Here is a 17,328-nt window from a genome sequence, read left to right as displayed (position 1 = left end):
ACGGTTCTAGGGCAGAGGACCTCTTGGTAGTGGATTCGAGGGAGGTTATCGAGAAAAAGATACAATCATGCTTTAGAGTCTATATTTTAGTTTTATGTTCAATTCATTTATTGTGCTTATGTGGAATATAATGATCATTGATCTTCGGGAAAATGTCCAAAACCAGTTACTGTAAAATATATCAATGTTGACGTTAAATTAATTATTTTGACTTCATCTATTTTTTTCCTATTTGTATGCGCAAATTCCGTTAATGAATACATAAGAAATAGTTAATTATCATATATTGTCGGGTGTAATATGAAAATTCAAAAGTGATTCGTGGAACCCTGTATCTGGCTTAGGACTGCTGCTGTCCGTTTTAAAGTATAATGTTGACTGTAAAACGAATACTTTTATCGTGCAGTCAAATACAGGATTTTAGAAAAAAAAAAATCAAACATTTTTTATTTAGATGCTTTTTCTTGATCTTGATCATGCCAATTAGATTATTTACAAGTTTCATACTAACAATCTATGTAGGTGTATACATTTTATTATGTAAAAAAAAAAATAATCCCAGGCCGTATGTTAATTGCAAAAAGTCAATAAAATACTTTCAAAATTAAAAAAAAACAACAAATACATTTATTTTCCAAATTTTGCTTCTGACATTATCTCCTTATCATAAAAATGCTTCTGAAAAAGTTTCATCCAATTCGATGAAGGTTTTGACAAAGTAGTTGATGAGTAACAAACTTTAACATTAGACTGTAAATTACTATACTTTTTAACTATAAAGCAACAAAATACGGAAAAAAGTAGAAATATATTTCTATTATGCTCTGGATACTGACTTTTAAGTATAAAAAAGCTTGTGTCCTATTTCCGTAAAATTTCATGAAGGTTTGAAAAGTTATTGATGTCTGAAAAACATTAATTAACCTACTTTAAGACTGTGTCCAAATATCAACTGTAAAAAAAAATCCGTCCATTTATCAGTTAAATAAAAATATATTTTAAAAATTTGGCTACTGTCTTTAAATTGATCATAAAAAGCTACTGTCCATTTCGTAAAATTCCCGGAAGTTTTGACAATGTTTTTAATGTTTTAAAACAAATTTTACCCACAGACTGAACCTAAATGTTGATGAAGAATCGCTAAGACTCGTTTCGCAACATGAATGACGCATGCTCGACAAAAATGGAAATCGCGCATAGTGTACCTCAACATATTATAAATTGCTTTAAACAATAAGATACGAAGTAGAATTCACAGTAGATTCAGACTATAACTGACAATAAACAAATACATAACATACCATTTGATTAAAAGTAAATTTTGTCACTTTTATCTCCAATTACAGGCCATTAAAGAAAGAAGTACAAGATGCACGTGCTTTTCACCAGTTCTTTAAATTTATTTAGATTAAATTATTTTTATCTTTTAAATTCATGTGTACGCCCAGGCGTTTTGACGTAAACGTAGCTACGCGTTACATGATGGGGTGTTACAAGATCAGTCATTACTTTATCGTTCATGAACATGCTAGAATCATGTTACAAGTTCAGTCATTACTTCATCATCCATGAACATGCTGGGGTGTTACAAGATCAGTCATTACCCCGTCATCATCCATGAACATGCTGGAGTGTTACTCAAGATCAGCCATTACTTCCTCATCCAAATTAAGAAAGATTATTTATTTTTGCTATTTCTGTTACAATTTGGAAACGGTCTGATCTGAGAAACGCACACGCATAGTATATACGTCTCTGGTCTGAAATGCGTTTTGAGCAAGCATTAAAATAAAAGTCATGTCTCCTTTCACAAGTTGTTTATCTTTATATATAAATTCATATACCGTTTATAATGCATGCATTGGCTATGCATGAATGTGTATACCGTTTGTCATTTTTCCTTCTTCTCTTGTTTGATATTGATATGCCATCAAGGGTCCTAAATTAGGAAATACTCTGATTTGATATTATTTGATTTGATTTGATTTGACATATTTGAGTTGTAGTTTCGTTCGTCCTATGAGTCTGTTAACTAATTAATTTATTCTGAGACTAATAATGAATATATGTGTTATAGTACTCTCAGATTTAGTCAACGTAAGTTAAATGAACGGACTTGCAAGGCCTAACGAAATTAACGACCAGTATCGTAATACATTGAATTCCGAATTACCTTTAATATGTGGATCGTGTAAATATTTCCTAATATGGAGACACGGGTACGGGACTGTCGGATCTCTTTTAGTCTATTAAAAGATGGCTGCGCCCGTAGAGGGAAGCAAAAAGAACAATAAAAGAAAATGATGTGTTTACTTTGAAGCTGTACGTCTAGTAATGAGAAAAAGATTTAAATTAGTAATATTATAATATAATAACACATCTAAAAATTCAAACATATTGAATTGAAACAAGAAAACCGATAAATCTAATATAATCTAACTTATCTTTAAACCCCCTTTGTAGAGGAACCATATTTTCATATGTAGAACAGGTGATCTCTTTATATACAATGCTGCTTCTCCTTCCACCATTGGGCATCTAGCCATATTTACATGCTCAGCTCGGGTGCAATCTATATACAGTGTTGTTACTCCCTCCACCATTCGATATCTGATGTGCGCATATTTACATTGAGGTCCTACCCCACTCAATTTGCGTAAAAACCTTTATTTTACAGTTTACTTGATTCCAGAAATTTGTGTGGTTCCCCAAGCTCGCCCTAATAGAAGGTGAGATAACGGAATCGCTTATTTTATTGTTACTTCACACTAGATTTATTACTGTCCACATACCATCTTGTAACGGGCTATATGAAGTTGATATAGCAGGCGTCGAGTAAGGCGTTCTATTTGTACAACATTGACTGGAGAGAGTTTCTTTGCTTTCGCTACCGGCGTTAAATCCAGAATATGTTGTAGTTTTTCGTTCGTTGATAGTTTATCAAATTGAATTCCCATTGCGTTCAGCGTTGTAGTTATTTCGTGAAGTATGGCGTTCCTCACTATTCTCATGAGAGTGTCATTGAGGATTCGATTCCAGCTGGTACCATCCATGTATTTACACAACAGATTCTTTTCCCCGTTTCAATTTCATTTCAAGTGGAAATTCCACCAACCCTCCTGAAGGTGTACATGTTGTATGTACATGTACCCTTTTGCTGAATCAATGCAAGTGAAACTGTATGGAAATTTTATAGAAAATCCACAGCCTTACCTACTGTACTCTCATATTTGAAAATTGACCCTAAATCATTAGAGAATAGAAGTATTTAACCTTTTGAGTACATGCATTTAGCTAAATTGTCTTGGAATGATGTCATTAGTATAATACTTAATTATGAGCCTGAGTTTTAATTGAGATGCAATAATTTGTGAGAACTTGAAATCAGTAAAGCAGGTGATAAATTTCAGCATGTGCACTCATGTTTTATATTTTCCATGCATTTTTCCTTCAGTATTTTTCCCTTTGCACTTGAGCTGTGCCATTTCTGAATTTCTAACAAAAGGTGTCATGGTTAAGATCACTGCAAACAGAAAAACTGTTGGCGAACTCGAGTATGGGAAGATAATATCTCAATTGCAGTACATTTCTGAAGATTTGGATAAAATAAAGGATTTTCTTTTACAGGAAAGTCTACATTTGCATATATGTTCATATGTTTTTTCGGTAAAACATAGCCATTCAAGTATATAAAACATTTTCATCTTTTTTGTTAAATTTAAAGTATCATAAGACTTTGAAGTTCATCCATTCATCATAATATAACCTTTCCTAAAAAGTAGCCATGTTTATACATTGTACCAAAGTATTTATTCTGAGTACAGTCAAACCAGTACAACAGAAAAAGTTTAAGGCAGTACAGGACCTAGTTTCAGTACAAGGTGAATTTCAAAAAATATATTTTCTGAAATACTTGTTAATTGGAATATTCACATAAGGCATAATTTGGATATGATAAACAATGTTTTTTAAGCATTGTCCTAACTATCACCAACATATCTATTTCGGCCTCTTTGGGATATAAATGTCAACACTTTATAAGATATCTTTCTATTTAACCTTCCACTTGTCTATGCATTAACTTGAGACACTTTTCATCTGGTTATAATGGACTTAATATTTGGGTATTTATGCATGTTATGTAAGATAGTCCTGATAAAAGTGTGTCCAGGCGGACGCAAATTGCTAGTTTAAAATGTCCATCATTACACAATTTACAAGTATTTTTAGTCTGATGTCAGTAGATAATGTCCACTGAGAAATATTCATAGGTATTAAGGTCCGTGTCCTTATATTCCTATATATATATATATATATAATATTTAGAGTAATTATATATATATAATATTTAGAGTAATTATATATATATATAATTACTCTAAATATTATATTATATTATCAAACTGTCTTTTCTTGATGTGAAACATGATTTAAGGATACATGGAATGAACTATACTGAAAGTATTTAATAACCCAACACTTAAATTTATTTTTTATTGTACCAGAAGTTTAAAAGGATAAAAATAATTTTGATAATAATTATCAACCAACAAAAAGTTTTGCAAAGTAATAAGATATTATCAGTTTAATCATTGTGTAAGTTTTCAGAATTTATTATCTTCAGAAATTTAAATTCTAAAAGGAACACAATGTTTCCTCCATAGTGCTATATATATACAAGTCTAAATTGAAAACAACGTTCAAACCTATGATTGTGTTGGATAAAAACCGCAATTTTTATACGTGTGCATGCAAAACAAATTTCTTGGTAAAGGGGTCTAAATACAGCACAAACAACATTTCCAAAAGACCAAAAAAGTGACAAAGTATATTTTAACAAAACGCATTTGACTAGCAGGTCGAACAACGGATGTTCTTAAACCCTGCTGACTGCCATTGGCAATTGCCAAATAAAATGATCACCAGATATGGTATGACTAATAACCAACTTATTTATTAATCTACATTTCAGAATGAAGTGAAGCTGGTGTTGACAGTAAAGTTAGAATAAAATGGATTACAATAGACGTGCAAAAAGGAAAAGAAGATGTAAAAATGAAACCTCAAACAAGACTACCTATCAGAAAAAGAAAGACAAAGTCAGCACAGATGCTGAATTTAATGAAAATAATCAAAATGAAAGATTTGTACACACACCTGTTGAAAGTATTACCCCGAATGAAGAAAATTTGGATTTTTATTATGATTACTATGGTTACTGTGAAGACGCATACAATTATGGAGATGGTGTTGAGCCAGAAACACTGCAATTTTTGAAACACAAAATATTTGATTTAATCTCAGCCACACAAAAGTCTGACATAATTTGCAATGATGCAGAGAGATATTTGGCAGCCGTTTTAGGTGTCTGTAGTATAGAACAAAGAAAAGAAGTAATGCAAGTTAAAAAAAATGTATATGAACCACTAACTTTAGCTTGTAAGATGACAAATCTAAACATGGTCAAGTTTTTTGTAGAACACTGTCAAGCAGAAGTTAATGGTGAGAAACATAACGGCAGACCATTACTATGTGCTGTAGCCAATGGTGATGAAGATATTGTCCACTATTTACTTGAATGTAATGCAGATTTTAACATAAGTTTTGCAGAAAACTACAATATGTTGATGCTTTCCTTGCAGCTGTTTCCTCAAGAAATATTCAAGTCATTCGGCTATAAATCAAATGAAAATTTCGAAAACCAGGATGAAATTAACCATCTAAAAGAAACACTTACCTTGAAAATGCCTCATAAATTTGAGATTGTAAAACTGCTCATTGATAAAGGAGCTGTAGAGAAATGCACAAAAGATCAGATTTTTTACATCTTGACCTCAGTGTTTAATAGATCATTAGGTGTTTCCAAGGATTCACTTCAAGTTTTAGTCGATAAAATTCCTAACTTTTACAATGTGAGGAATGCAGATGGCATGTCTGTTCTTGGATATGAAATACTTCATCGAAGTTTTCACATGTCAGAATTTTTTGATCCATACATAGAGAATGTCAAGGATATCAATGAAGCGAACTTCCTGAAATTTCATGTTGTACCATTAAGAGAAAAGTCTGATAGCATAGAAAACAATGTGGACTTTGTGCTTCAGTCCTTTATTATCAGCAGAGAATCAAACAATATTTGTTTATCTGATGTGTCCGACAATAGATGTACGAAGTATGTCCATCCACTTGTGTATTTAGCATGCACAGGTAATATAACATATTATATGAAATGTTTGCAGATGCCCGGAGTTCCTTTCGAAGCCATGGTAAATGGTTTGGAGATGATAGGGACATATTGTCTCACTCATAGGTATTATCTGCATGCTGTGCTATGTTGGAATGCTGCCAATAAATTGAGACAACATAGATGTCTCCGTAAGACACGAAATAAAACCTACTTCTCTTCTAATAATATATTGAAATGGGAAGAAGATATATCGTTGGAGGAGGTAGCTCGCACAGTTCCTCTCCAAGCATATGTTGTGGATATGACTCATGTTATATCAAAGATTTTCACAGACACCTCACAAAAGACAATAGAGGAAGTGACTCAAAGCTACATCACCCATGTACGAACGGGGATAATGCCAGATTTAACTATCAATACAGAAGTGTGCTCATTCATGTCACATGTTGAAAAGTATATCAAGGATAATACCACAGCAATAGAAGCATATACTCTAATTCTTATAAAAAATGCTTTAGTTCATGAACGTATGATTGGATATGGAGATTTCAATACATTAGGTGCGTTTGAATCTCTCGCAAATGAGTTTTACGTGAAAGGTAAAATAGTAGAATGTGCTACACTGGTAACTTACAGTTACCCATATTTTGTTAAGTATCTGCCAAATGAAGTCAATTTATCCGTCATTGCCAGTTGGGACAAAAAGAATTCCTTGAAAAATTTCATTTCACCATTGATCGACATTGTTTTGATTGAGAGTCTACATTCAAAATTAACCTTTGATCTTTCAATGGCAATATGGAAATGTTTTTTTCTGGAGTGTTGTGTCACACCAAGGTGTCAAAGGAGATTTCTAGAATTTGCGTCAATGCTTGTGATGATGAAGAGAATGGCTAGACGAGAAAAGACCCCAGAAGAATATCAAAGATTTTCAGAGTTTATGAAGAAAGTTATAAAGACTGATCTAAGGAACCTGTATGGACAGGCTCTATTACATTATACAGTACCTACATTATCAAATAACACAATTGACATGTTGATGTCCCCCAACGACAAAAGTCCCTTAATTTATGAATTCTCGGGATCTGCAGAAATGATTAAATTGCTGCTAACATACGGAGCAGATCCTAATGCTTTTGATGACATAGGAATGACAGCTCTTCATTTTTGTTACTTTTTAATGTTGGACAATAACGAAGAGAATGGAATAGGTAAACCTGTAGAAGTTGTCCAGACACTCTTGGAGGGTGGAGCTCATCCAGATTGTGCAGATTTTAGCAACCGTTCTGCCATTGAGAGTTCTCAGCAATCGTTAGTGCCTCTGTGTCCAGTTTCACACCAAACACTACAGTGCCTTGCATCAAATGTTATTCTTACCCATAGGTTATCTTTTCATTCAGATTTACCGCCACATCTTGTTGAATTTGTTGAGTTGCATAAAAAACACGGAAGGCCAACCACACAGAACTTTCCTGAACAAGTGTTTGGATAATTTAATTGGTCACAGAACTTTGCTGAACAATTGTTAAGATAATTTTATTCATGTTATTGGTTGTTTATGATTTATAAATATTCAAATTTTCAATGTTTGTATAACATACACATGATACACTGACAGTGACTGTGTCAGGTATTGTGTAGTTTGTTTACTAGCATGGGTTAAAGTGTACATGAACTGTGTGCCAAACATGTAACTTATGCCAGCCAGTGTTTGTTTTATTTGACTGTGAACATTAGGGAGCTACCATTTAATTTTTATGGGGGGCTAGGATGAAAAATATTCTCCTGCCTTTTTATTTTTCCCTCTATTCGGTCCTGCCTATTTATTTTTCCCTCTATTCGGTCCTGCCTTTTTTTTTTAGTTTATCCTGACTTTTTTTTTTACATAAATTGTCATCCTGCCTTTTTTTTTGCAAATAATCTCATCCTGCCTTTTTTTTACTCAAAACTCCTGTCCTGCCTATTTTTTTCAAATTTCATCCTAGCCCCCCCATAAAAATCAAATGGTAGCTCCCTTATACATATTCATTTTAATGGTATTAGATATCCACAATCCTAAAACTGATGTCATCTTTCTTAAAACAGAAACTGACCTAAGCTAGTTGTCATGTTTAGAATTGGATGTGTCAGAAAATGCTTGCACTATCAGAGGCGGATTTAGTGGGGGCCCAGGGGGCCACGCCCCCCCCCCCCCCCCTTTTGTGGGAAAAATTTGGTTCACTGAATCATGAATGGAGCGGGCCCCCTCTTAGGCAGTCACTGGGCCCCACTTATGAAAATTTCTGGATCCGCCACTGACTATTCACAATATGCAAAATATAAATTTTATCTTTCCATAAGTTTTAACTTGTATACAAAAACATTACATGTATGTCTGACCTTCATTTTGACCTTTGTCAGAGGTAAGTTTTTTCAAGTATTGAATGTTTTTACAATCATGTCATATTGGACTAATTCTAATGCTGTTGCATTGTGGGAAACATCACTGTTTTTCATGTTCTGGTAAGTCAGAGGTCATCTGTGCGGATGGAGAAACTGCTAAAATTAAGTTACAAGGACATCTTAAATGGTTGATTGGATGTAAACATTTAAGTCAATAGGACTGAAATTTATTACTTTGTCAGTGATGAGATTGGCAATCAGTATTTTTAAATTTCATGATTTTTTGCTACACACAAATACAGGTGTCTTAGATGTGCCCAGAGTGCAATCAATTTTTCAAGTACTTAAAGCCTTGTTGAATTTCTCTTTAAGTTTATATTATTGTTTATTAGAATGTGTATATATAAACAGATACATTGTTTTTTGTTAATTACATGTTTAGTATTTTTTACATGGTATATGATTTTTCAATATATGTCTGTTCCTAGTATTAAATGTTATACTGATGTTATGTCACATCTTGATCAAATATGCTTTTTATCAAACTATCTTCTCTTAATGTGACACATGAATCAAATTTAAGGATACATGGAATTAACTATACTGAAAGTATTTAATAACCCAACACTTAAATTTATTTTTTATTGTACCAGAAGTTTAAAGGATAAAAATAATTTTGATAATAATTATCAACCAACAAAAAGTTTTGCAAAGTAATAAGATATTATCAGTTAAACCATTGTGTAAATTTTCAGAATTTATTATCTTCAGAAATTTAAATTCTAAAAGGAACACAATGTTTCCTCCAAAGTGCTAAAACATCTCAATTTTTATAACAGTTCAATCCTTTTGTTTTGATATAAAGCATGTCTCTGAGTATTGCTTTAAGATTGTATATGTAAATTTCTTGTCATATTATGCCATTCAAAAACTGCAAAAGATTTTTTTAAATTCCCATACATTAAAGGGGCATTAGCTACGAGATACAAAAAAAATTAAAATATGAAAGTTTGGTTCAATTTTTATACGACCGCAAAAAAAATTTTGTGGTCGTATATTGGTATGACGTTGGCGTCGTCGTCGTCGTCGTCCGAAGACACATTAGTTTTCGCACTCTAACTTTAGTTTAAGTGAATGGATCTCAATGAAATTTTACCATAAGGTTCAATACCACCAAAGGAAGGTGGGGATTGATTTTGGGGGTTATGGTACTAACAGTTAAGGAATTAGGGGCCAAAAATAAGCATTTTTGTAACTTCCAGACATAACTTGTGTTTAAGTATATGGATCTCTCTGACATTGTACCACAAGGTTCCATATCACAAAGGGAATGCTGGGATTGATTTTGGGGGTAATTGCCTCCCAAATTTTAGGAATTAGGGGCAAAAAAGGGGCAAAAAACAAGCATTTTTCTAGTTTCATGACAATAACTTGTGTGTAAGTGTATGGATCTCTCTGACATTGTATCAAAAGGTTCTATATCACAAAGGATATACTGGGATTGATTTTTGGGGGTAATTTCCGCCAAATTTGGGGAATTAGGGGCCAAAAAGGGGCAAAAAACAAGCATTTTTCTAGTTTCATGACAATAACTTGTTTGTAAGTATATGGATCTTTATGAAATTGTACTACAAGGTTCCATATCACAAAGGGAAAGCTGGAATTGAGTTTGGGGGTAATTTCCCAAAAAGTTTAGGAATAAGGGGCCAAAAAGGGGCAACAAATAAGCAATTTTCTAGTTTCCAGACAATAACTTGTGTTCAAGTGAATGGATCTCTCTAAAATTGTACTGCAAGGTACCATACCACAAAGGGAAAGCTGGGATTGAGTGTGGGGGTGATGAATCATAAGGGGGTTCAAAAAATTTGGGGGGGGGGGGATTTTTTTTTCTTTAAAATTTTCCATTTTAAATTGGTTATTTCTGATTTATATATAAAAGCAAATAATAATGATATGGTTTGAATAGCATACATGTGAACCTCCCGACAGGAGTACAATAATCCCGTTTTCTAGTCTCCTCCCGACCTCCCGTTGAAGAGGAAATAATCCCGTGTAAGAAGTTTTTCATGAATGAAAAATTTCTGCCCAACATATCATCTCAGGCATCTGGTGTAACTCACATTACCTGAAGTTATATTTTACCTGTAAATCAATTAACATGCATAATTATATGGCTTCACTTGTCAGCTTGGGTGTCAAACATACTGGTAATCAACGATTTTTTACCTCAGGCTAACTGCCGTTGTGTAACAAAAACTGTGTATTTATTGGGTTACTTCCCTTGATTTATCCTGTTTTAAGTTACTTTCCTTTTAATAATGAAAATTTTTAAAAGAATATAAATGAAATATAAATTGAACAAATTATCATAAAAGGATGGTAAATAAATGATTTTAAATGTCTTAGGACAAATAAAAAAATAATAATTTGAAATATATTTGAGGATTCTATACTTCCTTTCAAGGCTTAAATTGAAATTTATATAATAACTATGACCCTTGTTTTTCAGTTAGATTGATTTTCTGAGTATGCAAACTAAAGCTATTTGCAGATAGTTAAACAGATGTTCTGGTTGCAATGATTGTTATATAGAATATGAAGTAAAAAATTTAAATAACATACTGAAGAAAAAAAAATGTTAGATTGAACATGTAGAATATAAAGATGGAGAAACTTTATAAGTACAAGGACACTATAAACATAATAAATTGGATGGAAAGTTGAAGAAAACACACTTTAAAAGACCATTTTTACAGCACACGGTTACAATTACGACAAAATTTATGTCGATTAAAAACCTCCTGATCTGAGTCCTAATCTCCTGACCAAAATTTCCCAATCTCCTGATCTGAGTTTCACAGTCCATCACATGTATGAATAGGTAAATTAAAAAATTATAAGTTCTTAGACCACTTTCATTTTGTGTCAGAAACCTATGCTGTGTCAAATATTTAATTACAATCCAAATTCAGTGCTGTATCAAGCTTGAATGTTGTGTCCATACTTGCCCCAACTGTTCAGGGTTTGACCTCTGCGGTCGTATCAAGCTGCGCCCCAGCGGAGCATTTTATTTCAAAATAAGCTAAGAAATATTGCTGATGAATTGTTCACTTGCAAGTGAATAATTCCACCTCATTCATTCCGTATTCATGTGACCTTCAATTTAACCCCTTAGCTAGACATGGGTTATGCATAAACTAGGGGTGTTCAGCTATTAAAAGGGAAAGAATATGTCAACATTGAAAGTGAAACAAGAGTAAATCATTTGGTTGACTGATTCGATCCACAAAAACTCATTCTTATACAGGTAAAAACCATGATTAACACATTTAAAACCTGTGATATGAAATCAAACAAACCTAGAAAAATCCAATTGCACCTGTTCGCTATCGATTTATATTTATATATCAAATTATATGTCCGTCTGCAGTCTTCAAATGTTACCTCAATTGTTAATTAGATGGTGTCTAGACTAAAATACACATGAAATGCTATACATATTGTCAAGTCCATGCATAGTATTAAATTGTTTATTTTAGACTTTTTATAATATGGATAAATGTTTGAGTATGTTATAAATCAAACATGAGAATTTGAGTCAAATCGGTGAACATGAATTTGACAGCTAATTATATACCTCTTTAAGTTAATCACAATTATACATGTAGAACACCAGAGATTGGCAACTCCATTTAACATGTTTAAAGGCCATACTACCTATTGAAATATCATACAGCTCTCTCAATATATTTCAAACAACTATTGTTCATATACTGACATCATGTATTATTTGTTTTAATTTTCTCTTATTTTTTGTCAATTTTCAAAATGTGGCTTAATAGGTTTAAATAACATATCTTTAACATATATTTTATGTACAATGTAAAATGAAAGTCGAGCATTGACATTAAGAAAATTCAACAGCCACAAACAGAGAGGTGGTGTTAGAATGGAAGATACCTCTTTTATGTTTTTGTTAATGCAATTGTGATTAAGTAAACCAGGAAACCTAAATTATTTATTGGTATAGTGTTACAGGTATCATTTGTATGTTCTCTTTGGTTTTTATACGACCGCAAAAAAATTTTGTGGTCATATATTGGTATGATGTTGGCGTCGTCGTCCGGCGTCTTCGTCATCCGAAGACACATTGGTTTTCGCACAATAACTTTAGTTTAAGGAATGGATCTCTATGAAATTTTTCGATACGGTTCAATACCACAAAAGGAAGGTTGGGATTGATTTTGGGGGTTATGGTACCAACAGTTAAGGAAAAAGGGGCCAAAAATAAGCATTTTTGTAACTTCCAGACAATAACTTGTGTGTTAGTGTATGGATCTCTCTGACATTGTACCACAAGGTTCCATATCACAAAGGGAATGCTGGGATTGATTTTGGGGTAATTGCCTCAAAAGGAGTAGGGGCATTAAGGCCTAGTTTTGGCCCGAGAAAATAAAATGTTTGACAACTATTTCAAATTGGCACATAATGTTAGGAAATGCATAGAGTGAAGAAATATAAATGAAAAACAGAAGATTGTTTATCTGATGACATCACAATTACGTCATAATATGCACTGTTTTCATGAAAACGACGAAAAATGTAGAATTTGTGCAATTTTCCATCGTTATTTCCATTACGGAAACATCTTGCGCAGCCAAGAAATAACAAAATAATTTAAGAGAAGCTTTATTATAACTATTGAAATAATCTCACCAAATATAAAGTTGTTTCTTGGGTGCGCACATACTTTGCCAATCCTAAATGTACTTAGATTTTGATGAAAAACAAGGGAATTCAAGAAATTTTATAAAATATACAAATTTCGTCATGGTTTGTTGCCATGGCAGCTCGTTTAATGTGAAATTTGTTTTTATTTTCTGAAAACCTTGTACCTTAGTCTAGTGAGGACAAATTAAAGAATATCTATGATAACTTTTAAAGTTGCAGTAATATTTGGGCCAAATAAGGGCCTTATTGCCCCTGCTCCTTTTAGGAATTAGGGGCAAAAAAAGGGGCAAAAATCAAGCATTTTTCTAGTTTCATGACAATAACTTGTGTGTAAGTGTATGGATCTTTCTGAAATTGTACTACAAGGCTCCATATCACAAAGGGAAAGCTGGAATTGAGTTTGGGGGTAATTGCCCTAAACGTTTAGGAATTTGGGGCCAAAAAGGGGCAAAAAAACAAGCATTTTTACAGTTTCCAGACAATAACTTGTGTTCAAGTGTATGGATCTCTCTGAAATTGTACTGCAAGGTAGCATACCACAAAGGGAAGGCTTGGATTGAGTTTGGGGGTGATGAATCATAAGGGGGTTCAAAAAATTGGGGGGGTGGGAATTTTTTTTCCTTTTTTTTTTCTTTAAAATTTTCCATTTTAAGTTGGTTATTTTTTATTTATATATAAAAGCAAATAATAATGATATGGTTTGATTTCATCAAAAATTGAAATATTGGGGTTCTTTGATATGCTGAATTTAGATTCTTAATTTTTGGTCCCGTTTTCAAATTGGGTCTATATTAAGGTCCAAAGGGTCCAAAATTAAACTTAGTTTGATTTTAACAAAAATTGAATTCTTGGGGTTCTTTGATATGCTGAATCTAACTGTGTATGTATTTAGATTTTGGATATTGGACCATAATAGGTAAATTAAAAAAAAATTTAAGTTCTTAGACCACATTCATTCTGTGTCAGAAACCTATGCTGTGTCAAATATTTAATCACAATCCAAATTCGGAGCTGTATCAAGCTTGAATGTTGTGTCCATACTTGCAACCACTTTTCAGGGTTCAACCTCTGCGGTTGTATCAAGCTGCGCCCAGCGGAGCATTTTTTTTTTTTAGATTTTAAGATTTATTATTATACTAGAACATTTTCAGTGATTTTGTAGAGCCTTGTGATATCTTGAAGTTACGCCTAGTTGCCAATCTATTTATTTCTATAGTCTGATTAATCACAATAAAAACTTTTCCAATTGTTAGAGAGATGAATAAAAATGCCAAAAAAGATTTTAAGTTACAAATGAATGCAAAATATTCAATATTTTTTAATTCCTCAGATAAAGTGTTGTGTTATCAAAGTTTGTCAGTATGTCAGCTGATGAGACAACAATCTAATAAAAAAACCGATCTCTCATTGCTCTGGTTTTGACAATAACCTTATCAGATTGACAGATTATTTTTTAACCTATTGTTAAATACATCCATGATTTATCCACTAAATCCAGCCATCATCATTTCACTAAACATGGCGGATAAAGCAATCTAAAATTAAGTTTCATTTTCATTTAGGTTGAAGATGATTTAATAACTTTGAAGATGATGTTGATAAAGTTGTTATTGGCAACTTCAGGATTAGCATATACAAAAATGACAAATTCCTTGATTTCATGAGAAAATATATTAAATTGGAACCTGAAGTTCCAAAGAGTAGTGCTAACTTTAAGATGGAAGTGTAAATCAAGAAAGAAACAAATTTGTTTTCTGTATGGTATTCATTTTATCTGTTTGAATTTACTAGTAGTTTTATTGTCGAGCCTGCAACTTCTGTCCACAGGCACTTGTCTCAGAAAAAAGTTTCCTATATACCTTAATATAACACAGGTATATAGGAATTTGTTTTCAGAGACAAGTGCCTGTGTACTTTGTATAAAGATGCCTTATGTTATCATGTTTTCGTCTGTCATATGTCCATTGTCCTTGACCTCATCTTCATGGTTCAGTGACTACTTGAAAAAAAAGTTCAGATTTTTTGTAATGTTAATTTCTCTCTTGCTATGAGCAATAGGATAACTATATTTAGTATGTGCATATCTTGCAAGGTCCTCATGCCTGTCAGACAGTTGTCATCTGACCTCAACCTCATTTCATGGATCAGTGAACAAGGTTAAGTTTTCGTGGTCTAGTCCATATATCAGATACTATAAGCAATAGGTTTACTATATTTGGTGTATGGAATGATTGTAAGGTGTACCTGTCCAGTTGGATAGGTGTTGTCTGACCTTGACCTCATTTTCATGGTTCAGTGGTTGAAGTTAAGCTTTTATGTTTTGGTCTTTTTTATGCCCCATATGCATGCTGATAGTAGAGGGGCATTATGTTTTTCGGTCTGTGTGTTTGTTCATTCGTCAGTCTGTCTTCAGGTTAAAGTTTTTGGTCAAGGTAGTTTTTGATGAAGTTGAAGTCCAATCAATTTGAAACTTTGTACACATGTTCCCTATGATATGATCTTTCTAATTTGAATGCCAAACTAGAGTATTGACCCCAATTTCATGGTCCACTGAACATAGAAAATGATCCAGAAATTTTCATAAGTGGAGGCCCACTGACTGCTTAAGAGGGAGCCCGCTCCAGTCATGCTTCAGTGATTTCCTATATAATCAACCAAATTTTTCCCAGAAAAGGGGGGCCCTGGCCCCCTAGATCCACCTATGGTGCGAGTGGGGCATCTGTGTACTATGGACACATTTTTGTTTCTAATACTAAATGCAATAGGTCAACTATATTTGGTGTATGGAAAGATTTTACGATGTACATGTCAGTCTGGCAGGTTTTATTTGACTTTGACCTCATTTTCATGGTTCATTGCTCAGTGTCAACATAAAATCAATGGTCAGTAAAAAAAAAAAATTAAAGCATGCGAGACATTTCAGCGTGTGCACTCTTGTATTATCTTTAAACAAGATATGGCTCAGTATAAGTGTAAACTATGCACAAATAAGGTCTTGTGACTTCACAGAAAGTAAAAACAAATTATTTACCAAGCTAATGTACAAATGTTAATTATATTCAATATTAATAAAAAATCATTATGCAGATGAGGTTTCTGTGTTAAAAATTTAAACTAATATAATACCTCTAATAGAATGACTTTATCATTTCTCATTCCAAATCGCTGAGTTGACCATCCAGTTATGTTTTAGGATTAGAAGACTAAGAATAAATTGGTCAACACATGCTATTTTAATTTGATATTAGAAAAATCATCTTAAGATTTTATCTTTTAAAGCTATTTTGCATGACCTATCCCAGCTAGTCTTGGTTACATCTTTTTCATACCTTTGACAAAAGTTACAGAAGGTTAGACTTGGTGTTTTTTTTTTATTGTTGTTGCAACAGTGTAATTTTTCGATTGTTGTTGCAACAGTGTAATTTTTCGAGTGTTGTTGCAACAGTGTAATTTTTCGAGTGTTGTTGCAACAGTGTAATTTTTCGAGTGTTGTTGCAACAGTGTAATTTTTCGATTGTTTTTGCAACAGTGTAATTTTTCGAGTGTTGTTGCAACAGTGTAATTAAAGGCAACAGTAGTTTACCGATGTTCAAATCTCACAAATCGATTAGAGAGAGACAAACCAAGGAAGAAAACAAAAACCCTTGAAATGAAATTTATGGTAAGCAGGGTTCCCCTGGGTCAATATTCTTTCGCCAAAAAAATATTTTTGATTTTTAATCATTGATTAGGTCCATTTAAGAATAAGTTCATATGATAGACCATGATATTCTCCATCAGATTTAGATACTGTGCTGTTTATAAGCTTATGTATTTACTATTTTCAATTCTTGCTTTAAGTTTATTTAAATTTCAAGTTTTCTAAGGGGTAGGAATGAAAGATAAAAGGTAAAAAATTAATATCCATGAGATAGAAATCCAACATATTTTGCCAACCAAAAAAGACATCATGAAGTATACTAATAATTTAAAAAGAAAAAGTTCTGATAGATTGTTAATATTTATACAGCTTACTTTCAAGTAGAGTG

General features: G+C 32.7%; 1 protein-coding gene across 2 annotated transcripts; it reads left to right on the top strand.

Moving 5' to 3' along the window:
- Window positions 1-2,247: 2,247 nt before the first annotated feature.
- Window positions 2,248-7,957, top strand: LOC127729374 (uncharacterized). Of its 2 annotated transcripts, none has more exons than XM_052237192.1 (2): window positions 2,248-2,322; window positions 4,973-7,957. In XM_052237192.1, the coding sequence occupies exon 2, from the start codon at window positions 5,013-5,015 to the stop codon at window positions 7,677-7,679; it is 2,667 nt and encodes an 888-aa protein (XP_052093152.1). In that variant the 5' UTR covers window positions 2,248-2,322; window positions 4,973-5,012; the 3' UTR covers window positions 7,680-7,957. The 2 variants fall into 2 exon arrangements, with proteins under 2 accessions (XP_052093152.1, XP_052093153.1); XM_052237193.1 differs by having other exon boundaries at window positions 2,259-2,355.
- The last annotated feature ends 9,371 nt before the right edge of the window (window positions 7,958-17,328 follow it).

This window comes from Mytilus californianus, unplaced genomic scaffold (genome assembly GCF_021869535.1).
Source record: "Mytilus californianus isolate M0D057914Y unplaced genomic scaffold, xbMytCali1.0.p SCAF_2, whole genome shotgun sequence".
NCBI lineage: Eukaryota > Metazoa > Mollusca > Bivalvia > Mytilida > Mytilidae > Mytilus > Mytilus californianus.
The sequence above is the reverse complement of the archived record's forward strand: the minus strand, read 5'-3'. Positions and strand labels throughout refer to the sequence as shown.